The 17834-nt window shown below is 45.6% G+C and overlaps 1 protein-coding gene across 6 annotated transcripts in view; it reads right to left on the reverse strand.

The window, feature by feature from the left end:
- The window catches only part of LOC311234015 (A-type potassium channel modulatory protein KCNIP2), a gene marked incomplete at both ends in the record, with an annotated part of 932082 nt that overhangs the window by 40288 nt on the left and 873960 nt on the right, over nucleotides 1-17834 (reverse strand). For 3 of the 6 annotated variants that reach the window (XM_084321098.1, XM_084321097.1, XM_084321096.1), the window contains 2 exons: nucleotides 8317-8437; nucleotides 9579-9681. In XM_084321098.1, coding sequence (XP_084177224.1) covers nucleotides 8317-8437; nucleotides 9579-9681 — 224 coding nt within the window. Of the gene's footprint in view, nucleotides 1-8316; nucleotides 8442-9578; nucleotides 9682-17834 lie in introns of all 6 variants that reach the window. The other 3 variants (XM_084321101.1, XM_084321100.1, XM_084321099.1) reach the window with 1 other exon arrangement.

The following is a 17834-nucleotide window of genomic DNA, read 5'->3' on the forward strand; positions in this document are numbered from 1 at the left end:
GGAAGTCCTCCCTTTCGGAACCACATGCAGCCCATGCTGTGCTACGTTCGCACTGCAAAAACATGTCGCAGAGGACCCAGCAGCTGACGAGGAGGTCCGACAAAGTGTAGAAAAGAGTTTCTACGTGGACAACTGTCTGCAAAGCGTCTCGACGCCAGAAGAGGCCGAGGCCCTCCTACTCAAGCTCCGCGCCTCCCTGATCAAAGGCGGCTTTGATCTCCGGCAGTGGGCCAGCAGCGACCCTCAAGTACTGCGCAGCCTCTCCCCAGAGGACAAGGCAGCAAGCAGCGAGACCTGGATGGCGACCATCCCAGGTGAAGCCCAAGAAATGACATTAGGACTAGTCTGGCGCTTCAAAACAGACTCGCTCCATTATAGACACACACCCCTGACCAAGGAGCAGGGAAGGTCGATTTCACTACCGACCACCAGACGGAGTGTATACAGAACACTCGCCAGACAATATGACCCATTGGGATGTATTCTACCTTACACCACCAGGGCAAAGATGATTGTACGAGAGCTGTGGGACAAGGACCAGGGCTGGGACGACCCCATACCCGACCACCTTGCTTCCACATGGAGAGAGTGGGAAACAGAACTCAGCTCGCTCCCAGGTGTCAACATACGCCGCAGCTACTTCCCACCCACAGTGCGGCTGGAGACGTGTCAGATGGACCTGCACGTCTTCAGCGACGCCTCCGAAGTAGCCTACGGTTCGGTGGCCTACTTGCGGGCCCGAGAGGAGGGAGGAGAAATACATACCGCCTTCATCCTGGCTCGTTCAAGAATAGCCCCCCGCAAGCAACAATCGATCCTGCGTCTAGAGCTCTGCGCAGCCCTAGTAGGAGCGCAACTCACCACGTTAATCCAACGTGAACTCACCATCCCGGTGCAAAGAACAATCCTGTGGTCAGACTCCATGACCGTACTCACATGGATTCAGTCCGATTCGTGTAGATACAAGGTCTTCGTGGGAGTCAGAATCACAGAGATCCAAGATTTAACAGAATCAGCATGCTGGAGGTACGTGGACACAAAACAGAACCCAGCAGACGTCATCACACGGGGAATGTCCCTGGATGACTTCACACGTCACAATCTCTATAGTGACGGTCCCGAGTTCCTCAAGCTCCCGGAAGAAGAGTGGCCTACACCCACCCCACGGGAGGCTAGTCAAGAGGAGGCAGAGATGAAGAAATCTATGTTCTGTGGGTTGACGCACACACCAGTCCCCACAGATCCCAACATAGACGACTGCCCTACCCTTGAGAGTGCGCAGTTAAAGACATTCCTGTGGCACCACCCTGAGGTTCCCTCCACTACTGACATTAATGCAGCTAATTACGAAGAAGCAGAACTCCTTCTGCTACAGCGAGCCCAAAGAGACTCGTTCCCCGACGAGCTAGACTGTCTGCAGGGATCAAAGCCAGTCCTGTCAGACAGCAGACTGCTCCACTTGGGCCCTGAGTGCGACGCCCATGATCTCATCAGAGTGGGTGGTCGTCTGAGAAGGGCCCCAGACTTAACGGATGACGTCAAGTTCCCGATAGTTCTCAACAGCCGACACAAGGTCACAGAGCTCATCATAAAGAAATACGACGAGGACGTGCACCACGCCGGGGCAGAGAGAGTCTTCGCTGAGATCAGACGTCGCTATTGGATACTGCAAGGAAGAGAAGCAGTACGACGCTTCCAGCGGACCTGTCTAGACTGTCGCAAGTGGCGAGCACAGCCCAGTATACCCAGGATGGCTGACCTACCCCCCTGTCGCCTTCGACTCGGCGACAAGCCCTTTCACTCCACCGGTATGGACTGCTTCGGCCCGCTGTATGTGAAGAAAGGAAGAGGGACGGAGAAGCGGTGGGGTATTGTATTCAAATGCATGACCACCCGAGCGATACACATAGAACTCCTTCCAACCATGAGTACGGACTCATTCCTTATGGCCTTCCGGAGATTCACAGCGTGGAAAGGAAAACCGTCTATATTATTGTCTGATCACGGGACAAACTTCAAAGGCGGAGAAAGAGAGCTGAGATAGAGCTTCCAAGCTATGGGCCCAGAACTTAAGACCCACCTCGCTCCCTCTCAGATTGATTTCCAGTTTAACCCCCCGAATGCCCCTCACTTCGGGGGAACTTGGGAACGAGAAGTACGTTCAATAAAGACAGCCCTGTACGCCGTGGTTGGGGCCCAGACCTTGGCGGAAGAAGTCCTCACGACAGTCCTCACGGAGATCGAGGGAGTATTGAACTCAAAGCCCCTCGGTTACGTCTCAAGTGATGTAGCAGATGTCGACCCAGTCACCCCCAACACTCTCTTGATGGGGCGGCTGGACCCCGCGCTCCCACAGACAGTGTACAGACCTGAGGAAGCGAACGGCCGAAGAATGTGGAGGTACAGTCAAGTATTGGCTGACAAGTTTTGGAACAGTTTCCTCCTCCACTATCTACCGTCTCTACAGACCCGCCAGAAATGGGTAAAAGAAAGAGACAATTTGACGGAGGGCACAGTCGTCATGATTATAGACCAGTCACTACCCCGAGCTATGTGGCCGGCCGGCCCCGTAAGCAAAGTGATCACTGGTGCCGACGGAAAGGTCAGAGCGGCAGAAGTGCTCGTCCAGGGACGGACATACACCCGACCCGTGGCGAGGCTGATAGAGTTGCCAAGGCTCCCTGACTCTCTTAATGACCATGACCCACTGACTTTGTGAATTGCCCTACTCCTCACAACGGACATTGAGTAGTGGACAAGGCGGTTAATCTGTCTCTGTTTATCTAATTAGGTGCGGACTAATTAGGAGGCGGCTGTTACAAAGGGTCAGATTAAACCGAATATATATATTTATTACTTGAGATATATTGTATAATATTTGTATATCGTCTGATATCCCTTGTATATTCTTTGTACATATAATAATAATAATAATAATGGATTGGATTTATATAGCGCTCTTCTCTGACTGACTGTTGCTCTGACTCAGAGCGCTTCACAGAGTCCATTATTCGTTCATACACAGTCATACCGGTGGTGGTAAGCTACAATTGCAGCCAGAGCTGCCCTGAGGCAGACTCACGGAAGCGTGGCGAATAATCAACGCCTACGGCCCCTCCGACCACCACCAACATTCATTCACATGCATACACATTCATACGAGGCAAGTAGGTTAAGTGTCTTGCCCAAGGACACAACGGCAATGGGATGGACATGGGCTTGAGCGGGATTCGAACCACCAACCCTTCGATCATTGGACGCCCCGCTCTACCCCTGAGCCACGCCGCCCCATATACACGGAATATCCCTTTACCTAGGTACAGGCCAGACCATAATATTCGTTCTCCTATTGGACAGCGACCCCCTAGGCGCCAACGGCCATACCCCCAATGTCTAGTTCAAAGCCACCGCTAAGACATGTCTCAACATGCCCAGGTTTGCGCAGTAATACGAGACAGAAATGAGGTTGGCACTAGATTATTCACCTTACGTATAAATACGTCGCAGGTGGATACAGAAGCACTTATCCTAAAACTTAGTAACTAAAAGCTGAAGCCTTCACCACGATACAACGTGCTGTGAAGTGGGCCCGTTTTGCCCCTAAATAGAGCCTTGAGACCGCGTGCGAATTGATAGCTAAAGTGTCAGAGTTTAACGCTGTATCATCGAGTTCGACTTATTCTATTATAAAGTAATAGTCTATTATGTATAGTGTATCGTGCGGCTACCGTTCTACAGTGACCAGCATTACCACCGGTTCATCGTACCGAGCTAGTGTGCTTATCCAGGCTGGGCGGCCTAACCTTGTGCCGCCATCCGAGGAGTCCTAGACGAGAACCGTGTGGATATGTACACTGGATAACCTACACCGACGAATGCAGAGCCTTTTCCGGCTGGATTATATTGCTTTGGTACTGTGGCCGCTGGAGCAGAGAACCGTCTACCCCACTGCCGTGTGGGATCTACCCTGTGAGGAGCACCGTCGAGCCCGCCTCTAGGACCCAGAGGCTGGCTAGCTTTCATCCATGCTGCAATGCATACCGGAGTATAGCTGTTGCTTTGTCTAAGGACCAAGGGATTATTGCACCGTCTCCTGTACCTGGAGTCTCTTTATTCCTCGTTGATCCAGACTTTTGCTCCCGACAATTCCTCTCCCCTGCTGGCTTACAACCGGAGGGAACCCCCTTAGTATCTCCAGCTGACCTACGAGTGTGCCTTATATAATTCTTATGCTACAGGTGGTATTAATTATACCCATCGTAATATGCTCATGGACTTACGCTCTTGACCTATTTAAGTGTTCTTCGCCATATAAGCGCGACTCATAATTCTCAATACTGTAATCTACTATTGCTGCTCTTCTAATAAATATTCTAAACAGGACTTTCTTTGTTAAGCCGTGTTATTGTGTGGGTGTTCATCATATATACCGTGTACTGTATGGCCAGTAATTAAAGTACATAACTAAGTAGTGGTTTAATGATACCATACTCTCAATACAGTCAGGGAATTGTACCCCTCAGTTACAGTTACCGTGACTGTCCTATATGTATTTATGTATATATGTTTTGACGTTTTTGATGTTTGATGTCTGTTTCATGTTTGATATAACCAGTGCTCAACATCTGTACCGAAATCAATTACCACCAACCATCGTTGTGTGGCATTAAAGTATCTTGTATCTTGTATCTTGTAGTACCACCATAACCACCATAACCACCATAACCAACGCACCTACGGGAGGCTGCAATTTGAAACTGGCCCCCGTAAAATGTCTGAAACCCCCTCCCACCCACCCACCCCCTCCTAATGTACGGTTCCCTCCCCCTCGTATGTATATATTTACTGTTAGCATCTCTGTTTAACAGTACTGTATATTTGCATATCTTGTATGTCACAAATGTAACAGTACTGCATATCTGTATGTCATGTATGTCATAAATGTCATGATTTTTATATATATCTGTATATGGTCGTGTATGTCATTAATGTCATTATGAATTGAAAATGGGGGACCCTGATATAAACAAGACGAAAGTCTTTCTCTGGTCTGCATCCCCTTAACAATTGTGTGTATTGAGCCGTACTGTACTGTACCCATTCTGGCGGGGCCTGATGGAGTCCTGGGACGGGTGCTCAAGGACTGTGCGGCTGAACTAGCCCCAGTTCTCACCACCATCTTCAACCTGTCTCTGGGCACATCCTGGGTCCCCGCATGTCTCAAGGCAGCAACAATAGTCCCGGTTCCCAAGAAACCTAAAGTCACAGGCCTGAACGACTACAGACCTGTGGCACTCACCCCCATCGTCGCAAAATGCTTTGAGAGACTGGTCATGAAACACATAAAAGCCTCCATACAGCCATCATTAGACCATAACCAGTTTGCCTACCGGAAGAACAGGTCAACAGAGGATGCTATTGCCATTGTGTTACACACTCTGCTGGAACATCTAGAGCAGGGGTTCCCAAACTTTTCAGGCCGGGACCCAGAAAATAAGGCGTCAGAGAGCCGCGGCCCAATGCACATCGTCAGGCTTTTTTTCTTTTTTTTTTTTCAGGCGACCGATTTTTTAAGCCAAATATCACTTCAATCCTATTAAGTTAGTTCAAGTTAGTTATTCATTTATATGTGCTATTTATGAGAGGGCTAACTTGTTGCAAAATAATAATGATAATAATAATAGCCTCATTAATATACTATTGTTGCTTCGGTTGTTTTCAGCGTTTTATGTGCATAATCTGTTATTTAGTTTGAAATGTTCGTTGAAATAAGTAGATTTTTCGTTTTTGTTTATTTATTAAGTTAATATAAAAGAAAGAAAGCAATACGCTTGGACCAGCACTCTCAGATTTTGGTAGATTTAATCGCAGCCTGAAACAAACATGTTTCGGAACTGTTTGATTGATTGATTGAAAACTTTATTAACAGATTGCAGAATGGGTACAATACAGTACAGCTCAATACACACAATTGTTAAGGGGATGCAGACCAGAGAAAGACTTTCGTCTTGTTTACACCAGGGTCCCCCATTTTCAATTCATCAGGACATATATGACATACATGACATACAGATAGTCAGTACTGCTACATCTATACATTTATGACATACCAGATTTGCAAATACAGTACTGTTTGTGATACAGAAGGAGTCAAGAAAAGGGAGTATATACATTTGACGTAGAAACTGTACATTGGAGGAGGTTGGGTGGGGGGGGTTGGGTACACTGGGATATTGACAACCATACTGGGTAATTTACATTGGAGGTGGTTGGGGGGGGGGGGGCACACTGTATAAGCAAGCAAAACTGTACATTGAGGGGGGGGAGACTCTGTACAAACAAACAAAATTGTACATTGGACTATTGACAAAACCATACTAGGTAAATGACTGTACATTGGAGGGGGTTGGGTTAGGATATTTACAGGGGCCAGTGTTGAATTGCAGTTTGATTGCTTTGATTGATTGCTAGCCATCAACACTGAAGAAGGAACATTACAGTTCCGAAACATGTTTGTTTCAGGCTGCGATTAAATCTACCAAAATCTGAGAGTGCTGGTCCAAGCGTATTGCTTTCTTTCTATTATACTCGACGGGATTTCAGCACCCAGTGTTATAATTTGTGAGCGCAGTCTATCTTGACTTTAAGTTAATATAAAACCATATAGTCACATTTTAGAATACAATAGAATAGAATTTTAGAACACAACTAGAAACACTGTCCTGGCCTGCTTCTAAGTTCAGTGGCCTAAAAAATAATAATAATAATAATAAAATGGGGATTTATTTTTTATTTTCTTTTAAATCATCTCGCGGCCCTCCCGTGGCTGCTCGCGGCCCACCTTTGGGTCGCGACCCCGACTTTGGGAACCACTGATCTAGAGCACAGGCACACATATGGAAGACTCCTTTTTGTTGACTTTAGTTCAGCTTTCAATACTATTCTACCCAACAAGCTTCACAGTAAACTACACAAACTCGGACTGAACACCACATTATGCAATTGGATCTTGGACTTTCTTATAAATCACACACAACATGTCAGGATTGGCAAGCACACATCACCCACCCTGCCCATTAGCACCGGGGCCCCTCAGGGGTGTGTACTCAACCCACTTCTCTACACTCTACACTTCACCCACGACTGTTGTTCCTCCTCTCCATCTAACCTCATAGTCAAATTTGCAGGCAACACAACAGTACATGGCCTCATCAAAGGAAACGATGAGACCTCATACAGGAGGGAGGTTGAGCGACTAGTGGTCATAACCTTGCTCTCAACCCCACGAAGACCAAGGAAATGATCATCAATTTTCCGCAGGACTGGTGACCTCAGCCACTCTCCACTCCTCATTGGAAATGAGGAGGTGCAGAGGGTTTCAAAATTTAAGTTTCTGGGCGTGACTATGTCTGATGACCTGTCCTCGGGAATCAACATTACCTCTGCTGTGGGGAAAGCACAGCAACGCCTCTTCTATCTGCGGAAACTTAAATGGGCTAAACTCCCACAGGGACTGATGGCCAACTTCTACCACTGCACAGTAGAGAGTGTGCTCACATATGGACTACTGGTGTGGTTCTCCAGCTGCACCAGGCCAGAGAAGGAGGCCCTCCACAGAGTGGTCAAGGCTGCGAGGAGGATCACTGGAGCTAGCCTCCCAGATATCTCCACAGTCTTCACCTCCCGCTGCCTACATCGTGTGAATAACATCTTACAGGACCAGTACCACCCAGCACACCATCCTTTTCAACTGCTGCCCTCTGGTCAAAGGTACAGATCCATCCAGTCCGGAACTAGCAGACTGACCAACAGCCTCTATCCACGGGCTGTCAGGCTACTCAACGATCAACTTGCCGCCCGCACCACCCATCCCCAACCCCCGGTGACATAACTCCCACTTCTACATTACAACAATAACTGTGAACCTGACTTGCATTGCTGCACTATACACTATTCCATCCATTGCAAGCCAACGCCCCCCCCCCCCCCCCCCCCCCCTCCATCCATTAACTCAACTGGACTGTCACTGTACTATCTACTATTTATTGCACTAGCACTATTGCACTTGGGACATTGATGTTATATTATTATTATTGAGGACATTGATATTATATTAGTATATTATTATTGATATTATTATTTTGCACATGCTATATTCAGTATGCTTGTATGCCAGTGGTGATGCTCCAAACTCAATTTCATTGTACCAACAATGACAATAAAGATTCTATTATTCTTCTAAAGTTTTCAATCAATCAATCAATCAATCAATCAATCAATCAATCAATCAATCAATCAATCAACCACCAGACGTACGTTCTTGAAGCCCCGGTAGAGGACCTGCAGCTCTCTCTTGTTGAACTTGGTCTGCTCCTGCAGCTTGTCCATGCTCTCCGGCCGATGGCACACAGTGGACAACTCAAAATCATCCTCGATGCTGTCTGTGGGGGAGCGGGGGAGAGGGGCCAGCGTTAGCATCGTCTAGGATCACCGTCGCTCGTCAAAGAACCTACCTGCTGGGAGCTGTGGTGTCTTTAACCCTTTCACTGCCACACAACAGCAGGTTAACCCTTTCACTGCCACACTACAGAAGGTTAACCCTTGACTGGTAGTGTGCTAGTAAAGGGTTAACCTTCTGTAGTGTGGCAGTGAAAGGGTAAAGAAATCCACTGAATAGGTATTACATTTACCATACTGTAGATGTCACATGAATTATAAACATCTTAAAGCTACCAAAGGGACGGTCACTGGCATGTTTACAATTAATTGGACAGATATGCTTACTTAGATACCACAACTAAAAATGAATTTAGTCATAAAATTACTTTTATGAAATGTATCGTTATCAAGGTCAATATTAAATACTTCATTATGCAGAAAACAACGATACACACAATGATGATAACGTAAACGTTAATGTAAAAGACACCCCCCAGCACCACACCTCAGATTACTACATACATCCTTCTTCCCCTCCAGTCTTCTAGATAAACCCATTTGTTCCGTCTTCTCTAGCCGTTTAACCTCCTACTCACTCCTCACAACCAGGCAGCTCTATTACAGTACATCACACACACACACACACACATACACGCACACACACGCACGCACACACACACACACACACACACACACACACACACACACACACCCCCAGGGAACGGTACAACGGTACAGGGAACGGTGTGTGTGTGTGTGTAGAGAGTTGAACCTGCTTTGACTAACTGAGGGGGCAGCGTGGGTGTGTGTGCGTGTGTGTGTGTATCACTTGCGTTGACTAACTGAGGGGGCAGTGGTATGTGTGTGTGTGTGTGTCACTTGTGTTGACTAACTATGGGGGGGGGGGGGGGGGGCGTGTGTGTGTGTAGAGAGTTGAACTTGCTTTGACTAACTGAGGGGGCAGCGGTGTGTGTGTGTGTGTCACTTGCGTTGACTAACTGAGGGGGGGACGGTGGGCGTGTGTGTGTGTGTGTGTGTGTGTGTCTCTGGGTATCTGTCTGTCTGTGTGAGTGTGTGTGTGTCTCTGGGTGTGTGTGTGTGTATGTGTGTGTGTGTGTATGTGTGTGTGTGTGTGTCACTTGCGTTGACTAACTGAGGGGGGGGCGGTGGGCACACAGCAGGGGAGCAGCTTGAGGAATCGCTGCTTAATGGTTGTTTTGCTTTGGCTGGTGGAAGGGTTACCTGCAGGATCACCAACCACATCACACTGGTTAGAGACACAGCACTCAGAGCACAGCCTTGTACCCAGCATGCAATGCAACACGGTCTCGTCAGAAACACACAAGTAAAGTACTAATCGACCGCAGGGGGGAAAAAAGGTACACGATGTACATTATGTTATACACTCCTCCACTAGGGGTGTAACGATGCATCGATTAATCGAAATGCATCGATTCTAATGTGTTCGATTCGATGCATCGATTTGAATATGTTAGAATCGATTATAATCTAAATTAGAGTGTTTTTTAAAAAAAAAATTGTGTGTATTGTTTTTATTTACCTGTAGTCCATTCATGCTGAGTTAATCAGTTCCCCCAGCCCCATTTGTGTATTCAAAATCTTTTGGGGAATTAACTGATAGAAAATGTATAGAAAATGTATCGAAAAAATTCATCGAATCGAATCGTGGTCAAATGAAGAGATTTCATGATGCATTGAATCGTTGCCTGAAGAATCGTAATCTAATCGAATCGTTGTGAGGTCGAATCTTTACACCCCTATCCACTACAATAATATATTTACATTTTGTATCGGCGTAAGTCCAATACAAACACAGCGACCAGGAGTCGAACTAACGATGATTGTGGTTGCAAGGTGAGTGCTCTCGCCACTAGACTAAGGATACACACTCCCACCCTGATACACCCTCCCACCCTGATACACACTCCCACCCTGATACACCCTCCCACCCTGATACAAACACGGCAATACTATGATGTTAACGGTTCTGGTTAAGATATAAAGTTAGGATTAAGGTTAGGGTTCGACGGTTAGGGTTAGTTTAAGGTAACAGTGTGGTTAAGGTTAGGGTTAGTTTAAGGTAACAGTGTGGCTAAGGTTAGGGTTAGTTTAAGGTAACAGTGTGGCTAAGGTTAGGGTTAGTTTAAGGTAACAGTGTGGCTAAGGTTAGGGTTAGTTTAAGGTAACAGTGTGGTTAAGGTTAAGGTTAGGGTTTGGGTGAGCTATCAGAAAAGTGTGTCTCGGTAGTCTTGAGCTAAAGACACTTGTCTCCCATGCATGCGTCCTGGGTTTGTTCCCCACAGAAAGTTAAAAGTAAAGATTTGGGGAATTTGTAATATATGTACTTATTTGTAATACGTACACATTGTACATTTATCGTAAATACATCAATGTATTACTCATGACTACAACATAGCGTACAATAATGTACCTGTTTCCTGTGTTGATTAGTACTTTATTTCTCCCTCTTTCTCTTTCTCTCTCTCTGTCTCTCTCTCTCTCTCTCTCTCTCTCTCTCTCTCTCTCTCTCTCTCTCTCACCACACATGCTCTACAAAAGGATGTATCATTTCAAATGTGTTAGAGATGTGTCAATCAAAACACACATGCTACCATATTTCTGCAAATATTTGTGTGCGTGTGTACAGTGTGTGTGTGTGTGTGTGTGTTTGTGTACAGTGTGTTTGTGTGTGTGTACAATGTGTGTGTGTGTGTACAGTATATGTGTGTGCAATGTGTGTGTGTGTGTGTACAGTATGTGTGTGTACAGTATGTCTTATGTGTGTGTGTCCTTGAGGGCTGCAATGTAACCTCTCATTATCAATGTAATGTTCAATGCAAATCATATTTGAATATACGCACAATTAAATGAATACATGAAATTAAATGTGTAGCTATCACACATTTGTCCTTAAAAGGAAAATCCACCCTTAAACAGAATGTACATTGTGTTATTCCGGTGACAGTTCAGTCAATGTCTGACGTGTGAATAGAGACAACTGTGTCCCTGAGCTGTAAATCAAAGCATCAAGAGTCTGTGATGTCATCAAGTGACACTTTCTGGAATTGCTCTATTGGAATTGGCCAATAAATCATAAAAAATAGAATCATAGAATCTTTTCTAGTAAAAATCACCATGGCAACTGGCATAGTGTCATAGGAGTTAAATTGTTCACTGTTTAAAATGGAGTAGCCAGGATTTATCCCTTGATGACATCATCACCAGAGTCTCTAGTGTACACAGTATAGACGGTTTCACTGGAACTCTGTTGCTAGGGAACAGTTTGCCCCGAATGTATTTCCTGGCAACTATCACATTAGCAACCATTGCAACAGGAAATAAACATGCTTTTAGAATGCTACTGTTGTCACTTTGAAACCATCTACATTCAACTTAAGGTGAGAATTGTTCATATTCACAAATCGAAAGTGAGCTGTGCAGTATTATAGAAATAAAATATATGCATTCTAGTTCAGGATGGATTTCCCTTTAACTAAACACACAGATGTAGTGTTGTTGAAAAACAACAATCCTTTGTAGAGAGTGCACACACACACACACACACACACACACACACACACACACACACACACACACACACACACACACACACACACATAGTATGCATGCGACAGTCTCAGTCATAGGGTTTGGTAATTGGTAGCGCTTTGCTGACCTGGCTTATGTTGGGAGACCACCAGCGGTAACACCGGCTCAAGCAGCCGATGACACACAGCAGCCCTAGAACACACAGCACCAGAGCACCAGAGGTGAGACTAGAACACACAACACCAGAGGTGAGACTAGAACACACAGCACTAGAGGTAAGACTAGAACACACAACACCAGAGGTAAGACTAGAACACACAGCACCAGAGGTAAGACTAGAACACACAGCACCAGAGGTAAGACTAGAACACACAACACCAGAGGTAAGACTAGAACACACAGCACCAGAGGTAAGACTAGAACACAGAGCACCAGAGGTAAGACTAGAACACAGAGCACCAGAGGTGAGACTAGAACACACAGCACCAGAGGTAATACTAGAACACAGAGCACCAGAGGTAATACTAGAACACAGAACACCAGAGGTAATACTAGAACACACAGCACCAGAGGTGAGACTAGAACACACAGCACCAGAGGTAAGACTATAACACACAACACCAGAGGTAAGACTAGAACACAGAACCAGCAGTAATACTAGAACACACACAACACCAGAGGTAAGACTAGAACACACAACACCAGAGGTAAGGGTAAGACTAGAACACACAGCACCAGAGGTAAGACTAGAACACACAGCACCAGAGGTAAGACTAGAACACACAACACCAGAGGTAATACTAGAACACAGAACACCAGCAGTAATACTAGAACACACAGCACCAGAGGTAATACTAGAACACACAACACCAGAGGTAATACTAGAACACACAGCACCAGAGGTAATACTAGAACACAGAGCACCAGAGGTGAGACTAGAACACAGAGCACCAGAGGTAATACTAGAACACACAACACCAGAGGTGAGACCCGCGGTCACAAGGTCACACACACAAAGAAATACCATCACAAGCTTGTCTCCGTCCCAGGACGGACGGACACACACACACACACACACACACACACACACACACACACACACACACACACACACACACACACACACACACACCTACACACACACACACACACACACCTACACACACACACACACACACACACTATTCATTGTTGTTTCTTAATTGTGCACTGTTGAGTCTGAGCTCGAAACACAAGAATTGAATTACCTGCAATGCCCCTGTATTCAAGTTCAAGTTCAAGTTCTTTAATAGTTGTCATACAGAAGTACAGAATACTTTCATACAAAATGCTTCTTACTGTTACGCTCCAGAGACTGTGCTAGACAAGATAGTATCAAATAACATAATAACATAATATAGCATGAATTTAGAAGAAGAGAATGAGGTCACAGTGTTCGGTATAGACATATGTACAATGTTCTGAGTTACCATATAATATACAATACACAATACTATGCAGTGTACTAATGTACAGTACTATCTAGTGCAAAGCAGAAATGGGATGAGGTACAATTTTAGGTACAATTTACAGTAAGGTGTACGAGTTGTAGTGCAATCCTTCATCCATAAATATAAAGTGTGGGGAGTGGGTGCTACAGTGTGTTTGTTTAAAGTGGGTGTGTGCTATAAAGTGTGTGGAGTGGGATTGTCCTGTATTTGACAAATAAAGAACTTGAATTTGAACTCCTGCCCATACCTGTACCTCCCCTCCCCCCTCCTCCATGCTGCTATGACACATACATTTCCCCAAGGGGATCAATAAAGGAATGTCGTATCTTATCTTATCTTATCTTATCTTATCTAGAGCCTGTATTGAGAGGAAGCCAACAGAATCGATACCAATCAAGACTCAATTTATGCCCTTTCAACATTGTCATCATACATGCCACTTAATTTTGCCTTACAGATTAATCTAAATACTACATAGCAACAAGCCATCGCATAAGGGGACAAACACCACTAGTTAACAGTGATCTAGTATATTATGTTGACGGTAGCGCGTCAAGACACACTAATGGATGTGATTTGAATGCTGGATACGCTGTTGTTGATGACCATGTGATGATTGAAAGTGCAAAACGACCTAATAATTGTTCAGCACAGGCAGCGGAGATCTTCGCTTTGACGAGAGCGTGCGTGTTGGCCAGGGGTAAGTCTGCTACAATTTTCACCGACTCAAGTTATGCGTTCAATGTAGTGCACAATGTGGGATTAATATGGAAACACAGAGGGTTCATTAAGACATCAGACATTCAAGTTCAAGTTCAAGTTCAAGTTCTTTAATAGTTGTCATACAGAAGTACAGAATACTTTCATACAAAATGCTTCTTACTGTTATGCTCCAGAGACTGTGCTAGACAAGATAGTATCAAATAACATAATAACATAATATAGCATGAATTTAGAAGAAGAAAATGAGGTCACAGTGTTCGGTATAGACATATGTACAATGTTCTGAGTTACCATATAATATACAATACACAATACTATGCAGTGTACTAATGTACAGTACTATCTAGTGCAAAGCAGAAATGGGATGAGGTACAATTTTAGGTACAATTTACAGTAAGGTGTACGAGTTGTAGTGCAATCCTTCATCCATAAATATAAAGTGTGGGGAGTGGGTGCTACAGTGTGTTTGTTTAAAGTGGGTGTGTGCTATAAGTGTGTGGAGTGGGTGCTACAGTGTGTTTGTTTAAAGTGAGTGTGTGCGTGTGGATGTGTGTGCTATGTGCGTTTGGTGGTTGTTGTTGTGTAGTGTTCATTCATTGTTCGTTTAGCAGCCTGATGGCCTGGGGATAGAAGCTTCTTCTGAGTCTTTCTGTGCTCGCCTTGAGACTCCTGTATCGCTTGCCTGACCGCAGCAGTTCAAAGAGGCAGTTGTTCGGGTGACTGGAGTCTTTAATGATTCTCTTAGCCTTGCCCTTGCAACGCTTGTAGTAAATGTTCTGGAGGGTGGGGAGCCCCCCTCCAATTGTGCGTTCGGCTGAACGTGTCACTCTTTGTAGTCTGCTTTGGTCTTGTGCAGTGCTATTCCCAAACCAGGAGGTGATGTTGCCGGTCAAGATGCTCTCTATTGTACATGAGTAGAAGTTCTTAAGGATCTTCTGGCTGACTTGGAACTTCCTTAGGCGCCTGAGGAAGTAGAGGCGTTGTCGTGCCTTCTTCACAACACTGTTAATGTGTGTGGTCCATGTCAAGTCCTCGGATATGTAGGCTCCGAGGTACTTAAAGCTGTTGACTCTCTCAACCGGTGCCCCGTCGATGCTGAGGGGGCTGTAGTCCTTGACCCCCGACCTCCTGAAGTCCACAATCATCTCCTTTGTTTTGCTGACGTTCAGGGAGAGGCTGTTTTCCTGGCACCATCCCGCCAGGACCTTGACCTCTTCCAGGTAGGCCCTCTCGTCGTTGGCAGAGATCAGGCCCACCACCACTGTGTCGTCAGCAAATTTGACGATTGTATTGCTACTCCGCTGAGCCACACAGTCGTGTGTGTACAGGGAGTAGAGGAGGGGACTCAGAACACAGCCCTGGGGGGCCCCTATGTTGAGGGTGATGGATGAGGAGGTGCAGTTGCCTGCTCTCACCACCTGGGGTCTGCCAGTCAGGAAGTCCAAGACCCACATTCCCATCAAACATGCTGTATTAGTCACTAACCTACTAGAGGCGTGTTTACTTCCTAAGCTATTGGCTGTCGTAAAATGTGTTGCACATTCTTCTTCTCCTTCTCTGGTTGCAAAGGGAAACGCCAGAGCGGATCACTGTGCCAAAAGGGCAGCGACCGTCCCTTCCCTGTTGGTAAAACAAATGGCTATCACAATCGCCAATGATAATACTCCCACTTTTGATAATGTCGTTTCATTACAGGCAGAGGCGACATCTGAGTGGCCAGTATGGACGTCAGCAGGTTGTTCCAAAATGCCAGACGGCATTTGGAAACATGCTGACGGTAGAGTTGTAGCTCCAAAACAACTCCTTCCCCTATTAGTAAGATTAGCACATGGACTTAGCCACGTGTCAAAATTCGCAATGGTGGGCAGTATCACTTCACAGTGGCACGCGCCAGGCATCACCAGTTTAGCTCACCAATACTGCTCAAGATGTGTTGTATGCAATCAACACAATATAGGTAAAGCTATAAAGACTAGACGTGGCGCCCACCTACCACCTTGGGGACCATTTGTTAACATCCAAATGGATTTCATCCAATTAGAAAAAAGCATGGGATACCAGTACGCGCTAGTCTTAGTAGATATGTTCTCTAAATGGGTCGAAGTCTTCCCATGCAGACGCAACGACGCTCAAGCAGTAGCTAAAGTATTAGTCAGAGAAATAATTCCAAGATTCGGGTGTCCACACTCCATAAATTCAGACAGAGGTACGCACTTTACGGCACAACTGATAAACAACTTATCTACCACATTAGGCATGAAAATACACCTGCACACACCCTACCACCCTGAAAGTGCAGGTGCGGTAGAAAGACAAAACTCAACCATCAAGAACCGTCTAGCTAAGACATGTACAGAGACAGGCCTTAAATGGCCCGACGCCCTCCCCTTAGTATTAATGCAAATGAGATCAATGCCAAACAGAGGAACAGGATTGTCACCTCACGAGATATTATTTGGACGTCCAATGTCGGCACCAACCACAATGCTTCCCCCGTTATCACAAGTCCAGTTATTGCTAGCAGACGAAATTGCTATTAACTATTACAAAGCTTTGTGTGCCCAGATGAAGAGACTCCATGAAGAGACTCCACCCCTTAGTGAGGCAGGCACAACCACAACCACCAACCACAACCACCAATCCGGGGGGATATCGTTCTTCGTTTGCGGGTCGCCTGGGGCACTTCACAATGTTCCAACACCCCGACATTCTTTCCCCAACCCTTTTGAGACACACAATCTGTAAACTTCACTGGGGTAATAGAAACTGGTATTCCATTAGTATCATGACTTTGTCGAATCTTCATGTTTGATTTTGTGCAGCTTTCAGCTGTCCCTGTGGACTTGTTTAGAGAGGCTTTGTGGCATTCTGTTAGTGGGAGGCCCATTAACGGAATTCCATCTTCGGTAGAATGGGGTATTAAGCCGCATACATAGCAATTTGATTGGTTAGCAAAATGTGCGACTGCTTGGCTTAGCTTTAAATATAGGTTGTTGCGGTGACTGTTAACATATCTTTTGGTGCGTTCAACTACTTTCCCCTTACCGCCCTTAAACCCATTGGTCCATGATTGAGGTTCGTCCAGTGTCGCCCACACAATGCATCCCGCTATGCCACATGCGATGATTAAGCAGTTCCAGTTGGTGGTCATTTTTCCTATTGTTATTGGTCTCATGGTAGATTTGCCCTTTTGCAGTGGGATGCGTGGATCCAGGATGCTTTTCCGTCGCACTTTACTGCCGTGTCCGTTACTAGCAGCACCTGAAATGGACCAGACCATCTGGGGTTTAGTTTACTTTTTCTTTTGAACACCATTATATATACATAGTCACCTGGGTTCAGATTGATGACATTGCAGAACAGAGCAGCGCTGGACTTCCTGCTATCTAGTACTGGAGGAACATGTAAACTAATCGGTCAAGAATGCTGTGTCTACATACCTGCAAACGACAACATGACTATACCAAGCATCATTGAACACCTGCACAACATCTCCAGAGCCGCACACATCCCCCCAACGTATACCATGTCCGATTGGATGACCGAGAAACTTGGTACAATAGGAGCAGTGGTAGTTTGGTACATTATGTATGCAGTAATAATATTTGTTAT

Source organism: Notolepis coatsorum, assembly GCF_963971535.1.
Source record: "Notolepis coatsorum genome assembly, chromosome: 9".
Classification (NCBI taxonomy): Eukaryota; Metazoa; Chordata; class Actinopteri; order Aulopiformes; family Paralepididae; genus Notolepis; species Notolepis coatsorum.